The 14963-nt window shown below is 41.5% G+C and overlaps 1 protein-coding gene across 1 annotated transcript in view; it reads right to left on the bottom strand.

The window, feature by feature from the left end:
• The window catches only part of ADAMTSL1 (ADAMTS like 1), a 611419-nt gene that overhangs the window by 44427 nt on the left and 552029 nt on the right, over nucleotides 1-14963 (bottom strand). The window contains exons 22-23 of the mRNA XM_067553131.1: nucleotides 8292-8419; nucleotides 3397-3525 (exon numbers count right to left, since the gene is read on the bottom strand). Of these exons, the coding sequence (XP_067409232.1) occupies nucleotides 3397-3525; nucleotides 8292-8419 (257 nt within the window). The remainder of the gene's footprint in view (nucleotides 1-3396; nucleotides 3526-8291; nucleotides 8420-14963) is intronic.

The following is a 14963-nucleotide window of genomic DNA, read 5'->3' as shown; positions in this document are numbered from 1 at the left end:
AGAAGAATTCCTTGTCAACCCAGCTACCCCGTCAGGGAGATAGATTACCTACACCAATGGGACAGGTTCTCTCGTTGGTGTAGGTAGTGCTTCAAGTGTAGACAAGCTCTTAGGTTCAGTACCAGGGGGATCCTGGGGTTGGCCACAATCAACTAGCAAGTTTTTAAACATGCCTTGGCCTCTCTAGACTAGGTGCAAAGTCACGTTAGTTAAAATATGTTTTTCCAGTATATAACCTATAGTCCAGCTGGGACAAACCCACTGCAGAGTCCTCCCGGTGAAACCAGAGCAGAATTGGGTCCCACAGCTGCACATACCTTGGGCCCCATTCATCCTTGGGGTAACTTAGCCAAGGTATATCAAGCAGGAAGTTAGCCTCTTTTTAAAACTACTGTACTTTTTAACTACTTTTAAAAGCATCTATAATTTATTTCAGACCACAGAATTTGTCAGCATTTATGCCTCCTAAAAGAAATTAAAGAGCTATATAAAACAGTTCCCCGGGCTCTAGTAATGGTCCCTTTCATGATCTCTTGTTTTCTAAGAAACCAGGCTTATCAGCACCTGTCAGCAACCAGCCCATATTCCTGTCTCCTGGCTGCAGCAACTATAGCAAATGTCATAATTAAGCCTCGCAGCTAATATTTCTTTTCTATATATATTCATTCTGCTGCCCTGCAGACTTTCATTAAAAGCATTTCCCTACGTGAGCCAGAGAGGCAAGTGGCAACCCTAGGCCAGCCTTCTGACACGGACAATTCAGAGCAGGCCCATCTGCACAAAGCTTCTAAGGATGAGGTGAAGTGGGCTTTTCAGTTCAAAAGAGAGAATGGTTCCAAGGATGCTTTTAGGAGCAATTCTCCAATTGTTGTGCTACTGGCTGTGGTACAACCCTGAGATTCCTAGGGAAGTACCTTAGGGAAAAGAGAAAATTTTACAAAGCTCTGGGAGTTTCTGCCTCTAGAGATTCCTAACATTGGCTCTGTAATTATCACTTTGACCTCTAATTCCTTCCTCTTAGCTCCAATATTCTGCTTCATTTTCCTCAACGTCCATAATAGGCTGTTGGATCAAGTACTCTATATGAATTTAGTAGCACTTTCCAGCCATTCCTTTGCCTCCAGCATGTTGAACGAGATGTTCTGAAGAGCTGCTCATGACACCTGTGAAACTGTGCCATCCAGTTTGTCTACACTGGGAAAATTCATTGTGTCACAACGTCACACAAAATTTTCTTCTTACAGTGGACAAGAAAAGTTGTGTTTAACCACAGCCAGCTAATATGATACTTGGCCATACTAAACACAAAACTGTATTTCATGTCATGCTAGTTAAACCATGTTTGTTGATATTCTTTCTAAGATGGTTCCTTTTCCCACTATACACAAGACAGCAGACAGAAATCACGTTGTTTCTATATCTCACATTCTTTGCATCTCTCTTTCTATTGTTTTTTGAAGCACCATTTTCATGAAAACAGGATTGTTGTGCCTACAAGGCTGCTGCTCGTGTCCCGACTCCCTAAGTGATGTCATAATTCTTGGCTTGTGATGTCATCATCATTTCCATAGTAATAATCTCAGATGTCATTGAAAGAATGGCAACTTCTGGTGAGACATAAGGAGTAGGAGGAGATTGATGCTCACAGCAAGTAAGTAAGTAAATAAATAATCAATCCTGTTTTAAGCAAATCTTCATATCATGGAGGAAAAAGGAATTAGCATACAGACTGTACAATTGGAAGAGTTTCTAAATGGAGTAGTCTGAAAAGTTTTCCAGAAATTGTTAACATCAGGGCAAAATTTACTGATGTTGGCATAGTGTGGTATATATACAGCTCCCTGCACAGCTGAGGCCCTTGTGTCCCAAGGACTGTAATACTAAAGTGATGCCCTAGAAATACTATAGTTAGATCACTCTGATGGCTCACCCCACAAGGTGAGCACTGTGGGTTTACATTCTGATAACAGGTAAGCTTTACATTCTGCCAGGGGCACTATTGGTAGCAGCTGCTCAGGGGAGGTGCTGAACCAATGTATACCTCATCTGCCCTCACTGGGTACCCCTCCTTGGCCAGCACTTCCTGCTTTTGGGGCTGTGCTGGCCCCTGTGTTCTTAGAAGTAAAAGATACTGTGGCAACTTTGCAAGACCACATCCTCCTTCCTTGGCAGCATTTCTCTCACTGGCGACTTGTCCCATGGTTTATGCTGGTGGCATCCAACGTTAACTAAGGGTGAATCTGGCCACAGATCCTTAACAGCATTCACATCTGAATCAACAGCATTCCCCAGATGTTCCTGCAAAGAGCCCAGCGTCCAAAACAGGGAAATCTAAAATAAATTGTTTATTTAATTTGCTCTCTTTTAATTTCCATCCATGCTGGTGGCCATGCAGGTGCTTTGGGAAAGTTAACAGAGCTTTCCTCCTACCCTTCCTCAAAAGGCATCGGAAATGAATCTGATTGCAAGGGACTGGGGCATGAGAAGGCTGCAGAATTACTGAGTTTAATCCTCCTTGAGCTGCCAGGAAGAGAAATACTGTAATTTTCTTTCGTTAATCCCAGAGACGGTAATTAATTATCTCGGATCCCACACCTCTGTTGTACTCCACATGCCATTTGGACTGTCTTTATCCCCACTGACCAGTACCACATGTGCCCTCTTAATTTAAAGAGGTGACAATGCAGTGCAAAGATGTGTCATTACACTCAGGCATTTTGGGGGGGGAAATGGAAGGTGGGGTGGAAGAAGGAAAATTCCAACAGACTATATTGTGGAGAGACATGCCATTTATCCATAGTTAAGACTGAAACAAATCTCCTGTTAGAAGGCAGATTTCCCTCCTCCTCCTGCTCTAAATTAGTCATAAAGGAAGGAAACAATCAAACTTGGTACTTGTGTCCTACGGTCACAACATAAACATTCCTACCAACTTTGGTGTATGTCAGGCAACTGGATTTTGCATTAATGGACCAGATCCTTAACCTCCATTTCAGCTGCTCTGCATTGTGAATAATTTTTCCAGTATCCCTTACACAGAGAAGTCCCAGCATGGCTATCTACCTCTGCACCACCCACTTTTGATATCCCTGGTGTAGGGAACATATTGTCATCTGGAGCACCTTGCACTCCAGTGATGGCTGGATGACAGAATATTTCATAGGGGGCTGTTACTGTCAGCATAATTTAGTGATCACTCTACACATGACCTGTCAGTCCTCATCCTCAAAGGAAACCTGTACGACACTTTCAAAAGAAAAGTTTTGCATGAGCCCCAAAAATCTGAATCCACGGCACCTCTGCACAGACACTGGCATGTCAAGGAACTTCAGAGGAAATCCATAGCTAAAAACACACTTTGTACCTGCTAGCTATAAGGGCTGAGCCATCTCTCACCTGCAACTTGGCAGCTAATGGTAACATTTGCACCCTGGATTGTTTTCACCGTGCTTCCAATGTCAACAGTGACAGCGGAGGAGTCTGTGTTGACCAGCGTAGCTCTTGATGCCTTGATCAGTGGTTTTCCTGTACAGAAGAGACACCACAGTTCACAAAGCAAAGCACACAGTAGTCACAAAGGGCAGACTGTGAACAAGATGCTCCTTACAGAAATACAAATGGCTGATGCAGGACAGCTGCCTGCCAGTACGTGGTGCTGGTGTATGAGTGATGTAGACCACCTGCTCTTGGCCTTCACTATATTATGGAGGAGTTGCTCAATTTCATAGCTGAGGTTGCTTTGAAAAAAAAAAAATCACTTAAAGCAGAGAATGAATTGTATTAAAGTCCTGCCAGCACATCTGAGAACCAGCTGAATCAATAAACAGCAATGCAACTGGAGCTGCAACAAGTTGTTCACCTGATATTGCAAGGCAGACAGTACCACTTGCCAAGCACCAAACATAGGACAAACCCCCTCAAATGTTGGACAGAGGCTCTTTACAGTGCCGGAGGCTTAAAACAACATGCCATCCATTCCTTTAACATCAGTCTTGCTTTCTATAAATTCTGTTTCAGGTGCACTAACTAATTGACAATAATAGAAGTGAGACATCATCAGTTCTGCACGGGAGAGAGCTAAAAGCACCAAAAACTGACAGCCAAGAGATCTAGCCCTTGCCTGCTGCCCTTCTGTTTAACTATGGGGTTGTGCACCATGCAGCTCACTCTGGGATGTCCTCATAATGTAGGGCATGGTGGCACCCTAAATGCAAACAAAGGGCAGACGGCAGCAAGCCCAGGCCTTTGATAGCAGGACCCAGCTGGGACTAAGATGCAGCGGTCCTCCTGGCAGCTAGCAGTGGGACTGTCGGAGTGGCATTGGAACAGCCAGTGGTGGAGGAGAGTGTGGGGGTGGGATAGCCCTGTGTGTGAGATGTTGTGAGGGCTGGTACAGCTGCAGGACTGTGAAGGTGGGAGGCAGCAGGGGCAGTGAGCGTGAAGGTGGTAGCGTGTACTGATGTGTGCATGGTGTGTTTGAGGGTAGGGGCATGAGAGTAGTATGGCAGGGACGTGAGTGCGGAGAAGCAGCAGCACGTGTATCTGCATTAAATGGGAGTTGGGGCTGGTGTGGTGTCTGGGTCATTGCCAGGTTTAGGCAATCAGGAGCTCAAGACACAGCTGCCTGTGGGGCCCTGGCCCTGTATTTTGGCCCACTCCTCTTGGGGATTGCAGTGGCGGGGGCCAGCCATTTGACAGCCATCTGGTGTGGGCCCACCACTGCTATACGTTACACATGCTGGGTCTCCCCTCTCCCTGTTTTCAGGAAGGTTGGGTCCATCTCAGTGGAAGGAGGACTCTCTTTGTGTGTGTGTAAGCCCGCGTGCAGGCGCAGGGAGGGAAGAGGGGGAGAGAGGGGAAGAGGTCCTTGTTGATCCCACTTCTGTAGAGCCATAACAGAATCGTAACAGCAAAATCCACTCCTCTCAGGTGATGCTTGTAGGGGCCCGAGCTGTGGGCTTCAGAGTTAATCATCTATTAAATGGAAAGTTCAGACCTCTCAGAGTTATTATTTTAGGCTGTCTGCAGGCTCAGGCAGCCATCACTGCCTTTGTTACACTTGACTTACATTTTCCAATTCATCTTCACCATTCTAAGGGCTAGAAACTTTTTTTTTTTTTTTTTTTAAATGAAAGCTTAAATTCTGAACCATCATGCAACTTCAGGAGCCAGGGCCCTAGGCTAGTCCCTATATTATTTATGACTTAATCTGGGTGTAAATCTGCAATGGCAGCAGAAGAGGAAACTGGCCTAGAAAGCCTAGTGAAGGTAAGAAAGAGAAAAAAAGAGTTAAGTTTGTTTTGGTTGGATGGATGATTTTGCCCAAACTGTTTCTATCGCCCCTAATTAAAATACAGAAACTAGCATGTGGATTTAGAGTATTTCCAGGACTGTCAAAAAGCACTTTTTATATGGAGTTACTATGGAGTCAAATCTATCTATCCATCAACCTGCAGTGTCTATCATGTGAAAGGAATATCCAGCAACAAATATTTCATTTCACTGATGAAATGCTCACAAAGTTCTGATGTTTTAATGTAACTTCTAAATTATAAAAGAAGGAAAGAGACCTCAAATAGCAACTGGACTTTAATTTTCCCACTGGGGGTTTCATGATCTCTTCATTAGATTAAAAATCTGTCAATTGTTCAACCAATAAAAAGTAGAAAATCACTCTAAAAATGGAAGCACATTTTCTCTGTCTCTCTGCATATGCTAAATTCATCATAGAGGCCACAACTTTCATTTTTAATGAGATAAGGTTTCCTCACATTTCCCAGTTCCTCTGAAGAAGCTCTTTGGCCTCCAATGCATTTAGGAAAATACTTCTTGTGCCAAAAAGTTTTGTTGCATTCTTTCAAAAATTGCCCATTCTCTCATCCAGACAACTGGGGATTATCTTGCAAGATGCTGATGGAAGATAAAGATGCATACCACTTTACAGGAGGAACTCCGCGCCCACCAAGATTGTGCCCAGGAAGTTTGCACTTGTTAATTCATCTCAAAAAGTTGATCCAAGACTTGGATAATTCATTACCAGAAAAGGGCTGCTGGTCTGTAAGATCCCACAAGCATATCTGAGTCTGGTGGACACTTCTATAGCCTGAGATCCAATTGTCTCCATAAATTACCTGGGATGAAAACTGATTTGGCTGAAGAGGCTTCCAAATCCACATACAGTAATTATTCCCCAAGGAATTCACCCATCAGGACAATAAGGTCTATAAAAGCCTCTTCACCATTATGACCCTCCCCAAAGATGCAGTTAAAACTGCATGTTAAATTCATCTCTGATGTAACTCCATAGTTATACTACGAATGAACTTTGCCCAATATTTGTATAATATAGTATAAATACAAAATGTAGGGCCTTACACCAGTTTTACAGTGGCGTAACCATTGAATTCAACAGAGCTACTCCAGATTTACACTGATGTAGGTGAGAGTCGAATCAGGCCCTTTGTTTTTGCTAACTTTCAATATTTAATTAAAATATTAATTTAAGTTCTGATTTAGCTCTTCCCTCCCGCTCCCACCCCCAGGGGCTGCAGCGAGTTCTGCTCCATGAGGTAGGTGAGGAGTCTTGCTAATCAATCTTATTAATTACACGTGAGAGCTGCTTTCAGCCCAGGCCATGTCTCTCCTAGTGCTCCCTTAGTCTAGAATTACCCTCTGTTCTGTGTTGAAACACCTACTCACAAGTCCCAGGATGCATCTATGCCTCTCTGGTCAGCACACCCATATGCTGGCTGCTGAACGTTATTGCTTACATAGACTAACACTGGGGAGCTGCGGCAGTGAAACATGAGTGGGCTATAATGTCAGATATGAAATTTCAAACTACTTATTGGTAGTTTTCCTAATATGATTTTTTTTGACCCTCTCTCCCCCCTTAATAAACACATTGTGTTACCCCTCAACCTTGGTCTTGTTATAAACCCTCAGCTTTGACTGTCCCTCCTTCCTACTCCCCATCCTTTGAATCCATTCCCCATTCATCCTCTCTTTGCCCTTCTCCTCCAATCCCTGCTGCAGCTCTGAACCTGCTGGAACCCTCTGAGGATTTGTTTCCAAAAAGCTGAAGACAAACACAATCTTACAATTCCCTTGTTTTTCCCTGGGAGATGCCTAAATGAACAAAGAATATTTAATCTGGTGTGGAACTGAACCATTACTGGATATGTACAAACATGAAAGTTAATCCTTTATGAATCTTTACTGGCCACTGAGTGGAAGAATGTCAGTCATGCTTTGGTGATAACAGATTAGAAAGGACATGAGGCTTGATTCTGAAAAATACATAGTGCTCTGAATTTAACTTAATTCTGAACTTGACAGAACTTAAGCACTTGCTTAACTTTATCTACATGAACATTCCCATCGGCTTCTGGAAGACCACTCCCAGGTTCAAAGTCAAGCACGTGTTTATGTGCTTTGCTGGATTGGGACTAGAGTGCCCAGCAACTAGAGGATGGAGCCGATTGTAAATAGATCCCCATGGGATGCATGCTGGGCAAGGGTTGTGAGAAAACCATGGATGATTCGAAATAGTCATTGAAAATGCAAATGTTTTCTAAATGAAAGATCTCTGCCTAATTTGACGCCTGGGACATGGCCTGGGGCTGTCCAAAATCATGGCTATTATCTGTCCTGCCTCAATATATTTCTTCCCTCAAATCAAGCTCATTCGCTGGGGCACCCCCAGGTAAATGAGAAGTTTCCAATGAAACGAAGTGGATTGATGCTATTTCCACACAGACATGAGAGGGAATAACACCTTTTCCATTTTGACATTCGGCTTAAGAGATCCAATGTTTTTGTCCACAAAGATTTAGAAGGAGGAAATATTTTGGGTCCTAGGTACCACAGAGGATGCCTTGCTCCTCTGGTGTTACCAGGCCAGTTGAGATCGTCCAAGGCGCCACCCCCAAGTTTAATTATGCGCAAGGGGAGGAGGCGCTATAGGAAGGGTGCTCTGGGTCAGAGAAATTGTAGAACTGTGGAATGCATTTCCAGTCTCTGTTTGCTACGTCCCGAACCTGTTGATCTTCAGACCATGCTGAAGGCCTATTTGTCCTTCCAGGGTTCTTCTGGAATAAATTGTTAGATGAGGTCGAGGGAGAGTTTGGGGATTATTTTGGTGTGCTCTGGGGAATTTTATTACTGTTTTTAGCATTTTGTGATTTGTGTTTTAGTTACATAATATCTGAATGTGTGCGCCCATCTGTATTTGACAGTAAGATACCAGCAGCAGAAAGAGTTCTGTATAATTGATGGCACCTTTCTGTTACCTGCTAAAGTGACGGCGATGGAAACAGAGTCAGATCCCAAGGCATTAGTTGCATTGCAGGTGTAGAAACCCACATCAGCTTCCACTGGTGCTAGAATCTGCAAAGAGTCATCTGGGTGAAGGAGTATCCTGGAACAACAGAGAAATACAGAAGGAAAGGTCCCTTAGCAAGTCTGTGTGCAAACACTTTTGCAAGGATTTAAGAGTTATTTCTAAAGAGACACAGAATGACAGGTAAGTAACACAGTTTCTCACATTTTGGGCCTGCAGATTTTGGTTAAATAAAAAAAAGAAAGTTATAAAAATCAGGAGTTAAACACCTTATGTGGCAATTGTGATTATATGCAGGTTAATTTCATTCTCAAACTTGCTACAACAGGTTGCTGATGGAAGAGGGAGGATGGTCCAAGGTCTAGGGCACTAGCATAGGACTTGGGAGAGCTGGGACTCTGCTCTGTCACAGACTTCCTGTGTGATCTTGGGCAAGTCACTTATCCTCTCTATGCCTTAGTTACCCATCTGTACTATGGGGATAATAGCACTGCTTTACTCCCTGGGGCATTGTGAGGATAAATACATTAAAGGTTGTTTGATGCTCAGATACTATGATATTGGAGGCCATGTATGTGCCTTAGCTAAACAGGAGATAGTTAGCTAGATTAGCTAGACATGCCTTGGCGTGTGGGGCACGCGTAGCATGTAGGAACAGCTAGCTGCACTGTTTCGATTGGTTTGAGTAAAGAGTAAAGCTCTCTTTAATTTGTCTGTATTGGGCATCGAATCTGGTGAATCCTAAAGACCAATCAGCAGCAGATGATTGGTCTGATCCTGCTCCACTGATTTAAGAGGGATCAGGATCAGGCTCTATACCATAAATAACTGAAACATTGAGAATGATTCAGTGATACCTCTGATTTTAAACAAAAAACATACCTTTCACAACTGGATTGTAAAATACAATTTGTTTAAATTCGCTTGCACTGGTAATCTCTAACACTACGAATACTTAAGTAAATCAATTCACAGAAAAAGCAGGACTCCAGTTTATGACCTACACTGGTAATAGCCACAAAGGTTTATGGTTTCATATTTCATATTTTCCAGTCTTTCTTTACAGGACACATTTTAAAATAATTGCCAGATTTTCTACAAATGATTTACCCTATCTTTTAACAATACTGCACAATAAGATGGTAAATTTTTATTCTTTCAAATTTTAACAACATCAAATTTTACTTCTTGCAACCCATCTCACAAAAATGATTTAAATGGGGGACAACTGATAGGCTAGAGGCACTGCTAAACTGTTACAGTAATTGCACTTTAAAAAATTCATTTAGTGTTTAGAGAGGTTACAGCGATATTTCCCCTCTTTAAGTTTGGGGACTCTCTCTCAAAATAGGTAATGTCTTTCCAATGGAATGAACCTCTATAATTATTTCTTGTTTGTATAGGGTGGTCTGGAAGCCTCAAGTGAAACTGAAGCCCTCTTGTGCTAGCCACTGTACAAAATCATAGCCAGAGACAGTCCCCGTCTCATAGCGCTTACAATCTAAACAGACAAGACAAACAAAGGGTAAGAGTGGAAATGGAGGCAGCACTATTGCCAATGCCACATCTTCAGAAGTCATGATTTTGGGCTTCCTAACTCATAAGATTAGGTTGCAAATCATGAGGTTTTAAAAATAATACATTTCGGGTTCTTTTTATTTTCTCTGTCTTTTTTGAGGTCACATTTTCAAGCTTTTCTCTGAAATAGTGGGGGACAGATCTGCTTTATAAAAAAAGAGAAAACAAAAAAGAAAACAGATTCCCGCATAATCAAAGGGCCCTCAACATTGGGGCTTTAAGAAAATACTGAACATTGAGAAACTTGTGATTAAATTGTGAGAGTTGACAACACTTGGCACAGAGAGGTGAAGTGAGTTGACCAAGGCCACATAGCAAGGCAATGGCAGTGCTGGGAACAGACCCCAGGTCACCCGACTTCCAATCCCCTGACCCACACTGTGAACTTTGTACAAACGGAGAGCATTAAGGCCTGGTTCTACACCCTCTCAAACTAGTTTTACATCAGTGTAACTGCACTCACTCCTGATTTATGCTGTGTAAATGAGATCAAAATGTGGCCCTCGGAGTCCAAACTTGTTCGTATCAAATGTCCTCAACTGCACCACTATGCATTTCCTCTTAAAGTAGGAATATAGAACCTGTCTCCATTCATTTGCAGATTAATCTAAAGACAAAACCTAATGACAAATTTGCTTTACTCACCAGAAACTTTCAGCAGCTGTTCTACATAAAAACCTTAGCCAGGATGGTGATTGACACAGACAAGGGTGGGAGTGGGAAAGGGAAGAGAGATGGAAGGAAAAAGCCCATCCAAGTCTTCCAATCAAAGTCTGATCACTAACCCTGAGCTGATGAGGGTTTTTTTCTTGAATGAAAATTGCTGTCTCATGGACCACAAGGCTAGAGATATTTGATCCTGCTCAGCACCATGGGTGGTAGCTCTCTAAAACAAACCAGATTCAGGCCACCCATTGAATTCTATTAGGATCAGAGAAGGTCTAATTTCCTTTAAAACCCATTTTTAAAATAATAATAATCACAATAATATTCAGCTCGTGCCAAGCAACTCTTGCAATTGCTTAGTGAAATGCACAGTCATTTACAAACCAAAATGTTAATAATTTAAAAATTGCTGACATGCTTGTGTAGCAAAGAAAACAATGGTTGATAGAAACCCCTTCTCTGGTTGTAAGGATTGTTTTATTTCTTAAAAACCTGTGAACTAAAGGGGCAAATTTTCAGTAAGCCACTGAGACTGTGCCAGCAACTTTTCCATATGCAAATGACTGAGCATGCAAAATTGATACATGCATGCAGAAATCCGCATCCTTGCATGCAAATTTGGTAGCTAATTGTCTATTGGTTCAAACTGTACATGAAAATGACGTTAAAGCCACAAGACTTTGCAATTTTTTCTCAAAACACATTAGGGTCCTAGGGCTAAATATTTTGTGTGTTTATACCCACCCTCCCCCTCCACAAATTTAGACTGAAGGCTGTACGTAGATAGACAGATTGATCCCTATAGTAATACACACACACACACACATTTTAAAAAACAAACGTGGACTTTTTAGAAAAGGTTTCTATCACCATCAGGCAAGGAATACATTTTTCATATTTAGCTGGTTCTGTTTTTAGTGCTACCATAGTGCTGGTACAACAATTGCTTAACTCTGGATGTTTTTGTTCTGTTTTGGGATGAAGGCAAAAGCATAAGGAGCTAGAGCATCAGCTATTGTTAATTGCCTCCACTGACATTGATGTAGCTATGCTGATTTACATCAGCTGATGATCCAGCTCATGTCCTTTTAGAAACAGGAAAAGACCAACTGAGTTCAACGCACCCGTCTTTTAAAAAATAAAAATAAAAATATCAGTCTCATTTGTCCTTCTGATTTTTTCACCATGTATCTCAATCCCCTCCTCCTTCACAAACAAATCTACGTTTCTCTTGAATTCATTAACACTTTTTGCTTTAATTATTTTCCTTGAAAACTCGTCATATTTTTACCTTTTGCATGAAATCATTTCGCCCTGAGATTCCTATTTACTCCTACTCTCCTGTTTTTATTGTTTGGTTTTGAATCTCTTATCTGTGATGAAAAAATACTTACCAGATGTAACAATCCTTTTTATAACCTATGTCATTTCAAAAATTCCTATTTTGGCAATAAAAATACCTCACCTCCTTCCACATTTTAATCTGTCCAATTTTGGTTGCCCTATACTGTATCATCTCCAAGAAAATATATTTTGAGTGACACTGACTAATTCTGTAGTCAACATGGCATCTAACAAATACCTAATATAGAAACTGTACTATTATTTTATATTCTGTTTCTGATGATAAAACATAGGATCTTCTCAACAACTTCTCATTATCAGGTTCCCATAATTCAAAGGGTTCCCGCTATTGGAAATTACAGAATATTTGGAACGCAAGACACTTTATAAAAAGTTATTGATGCTGGAGCAATTGAGTAATTCATAACCTCTTACAAAGAACCTCTTCCTCAGACGTGATTTCTAAGGCAGCTAATCTGAATGTCTTCTTTACTCATGTTTAACTTTTCATCATTTATGGAAGCCCCAAATGCTGGGATCTGCACTATCCTCCTCTGAAACTGAGTCAAGACAGAACGTGTGATGGTGTCAGCTTGGATAATCCTTCTTTTAAAACTATAGTGTAAAAAGTGACAATGTAAAGTCAAGGATCAGAATTCTTGCAAGTGCCATCAACTATATTTGTCCAACCATTGTAACTTTTTATGAGGTATGATTAGTTTGCTTAAGTAAATAAAAAACGCTGCTCTTATGTTTTTTGGCCTGTGCTGTATCTCAAATGTGACAATACACAGACTGAAGTAGAACTATGTACTACTAACTACAGAGGCTTTCAGGTTGATTTGGTAGCTCATGGGGTGAGATAATGGGTTATAAAGTCTTTCATTGGTAGGTCGTTGGCTCAAATTGAGCCCATACCATAGTGTCTGAAAACTATTATTCATGTTTGTTAGGTGTCAACAGTGTGCTTGGTGCTGTGTAAGACCCAGGAGAAGACTAAGCCTGTCACAGGAACATACAATCTAAACACATAGACAACACAAGTCAGACATCAGCAGATGGCTAGGGCCACCATGGCTGACAGCCTCTCTCCTCAATGCTCCTGCAGATGCAGGAAGCAGTATCCACATTCTTTTTCTCCTTCCCTTCCCCCCTGGGAGATAGGCTGGCAAATTAACTTCCTCTCCCTTGTGTAGTCAGCAGAGCATGAAGAGGACAGACAGTAGAAACTCAGGCATACCCACTGGTTACATGCAGGCTGCCTTGTCACTCCTAGTGGAAAACATCACTTCTGCTCTCATTTACACAGTACACAGGAAGTGGCTCTTCAGCTGAGAAAGGAAGGCTGCTGAGAAGCATCCCACCACCCATCTGTGGTGTGAATATCAAATGTGCTGTGATCGCTCAGCTATCATTAACGTCAAAGTGACTGGTTCTCAGAACATCAGAAAATCAGGGCACTGGCATTTGGAAATCCCCCCCCCCCCCCTCCAATCCGGAGGGAACATGGACGATCAAAAGGGAGCAAAATGATAAATGAGCACTGCCTGGCTCTCTGAAGTAGAAGTGCTGATGAATGGTAGTGCGGGCCGCCAAAGAACTGCATGCCCCTAGGAGCAGTTCTGATAATACGTTGGAGAGTGCGTAGTAAGTAGTCTGTTGCCAGTCTACGATAGCAGAATGATAGCATACCATCTGATGCTATTTCAGCCAAGGAAAACAGAAAACAAATTGAAAAAAGCATAATTTACTAATATATATTATTTAAATTAAATTATAGAAATCAAAGGCTATTTGTTATTTACCAACAAAAGAGTAAACGATCTGTTGCTAAATCATGGTTGCTTATATGGTGTGGGTTAAATATATAATTTTCTCATGAGTCTAATATTCAGCGTAAACCACAGGTGGACTTTATGTAACCTATATTCCCTTTAAAGCTTGCCACAAAAATCACAGTAGTTTCAAACAGAAGAAATCACTTGATGGCAGATTTCCAACAGGATGTAACCACCGGCAATGGAAATCTGTGCATGCAACTTTCCGGAGGCCAAAAAGATATTTTCACAGGACTATGTCCAACCAAGTGTATACTGTAGGCCCAAGTCTTGATTAAGACTGCATGTGGTTGCCACAAGAGATACATTCTTGTTCTCATAACCAAAAAAATAGTTCTCATTTTTTGTCAAACTTAGCACTCTATCTGCCAGAAAGAAAGAAAAAAAAAAAGCAGAGTTGAAAGGACAATGACACTGCAAGTGCCAGTAAATTACAGAAACCATTGAGTCTGGAAGTGATTCAACCATGAAAGTGAGAAAGGATCAAGCAAACTAACTGTATATCTAAAACAGAGGGACAAACTGCACCTTTGATAAATCAAGAATTTACTAGATGTTCCACAGCAACAGTGCATGAAATTAATTTTAGCCTTGAGACTAGATTCTGCTTTTCTTCTCATTTCCCAGGCTGACCCTGGTGACCAGACTTAGATGTTTAACCTCAGTACTATAACTTATGCAGAGGGAACTGGCAGCGGATTCTTGGACAGCTGGCTTGTACTACATCAGCTAATGTAGCTGCCTCCAAGCACATCATCACCTACCCTCGTATACTACTTGGAGAAAACCATAAAATCCTGAGTATATACAGGATAAAAGCATGTTACCAACACATAGCTGAGTACTTAACTAGAATATAAAACGGTCGTGTGTTTGTGTGTGTGTAAATAATGGTTAGTTTGGATTAGTCTTTCATAGGACTCCCAACGATTTGTTGCAAATGGGTACTTGAGGGGTCAGTCTGAAGGTTTATAGGAGTGTGCAGATTTCTTCCCAGTTAGCAACTAACATAAGATGGGATGAATCATTCTTCACGCAATGAAATGTGTGTGACATTTTCATCCTGCAAAATTCTTTTAACAAAACTTCCAAATGTCTAAGGGTTAAACAAAAAATGTGGCTTTTTCAAATCCTATTTCCCTCACCTGCCTCTTCACTTGAACTCCTGTCTAGTGAAAACACCCTGAAAAATAAAT

This window comes from Emydura macquarii, unplaced genomic scaffold, assembly GCF_026122565.2.
Source record: "Emydura macquarii macquarii isolate MOO-44397 ecotype Brisbane River unplaced genomic scaffold, CSIRO-AGI_Emac_v2 contig_1451, whole genome shotgun sequence".
NCBI classification, from domain to species: domain Eukaryota; kingdom Metazoa; phylum Chordata; order Testudines; family Chelidae; genus Emydura; species Emydura macquarii.
Note: the sequence above shows the minus strand (reverse complement) of the source record. Positions and strands in the feature narration are given on the sequence as shown.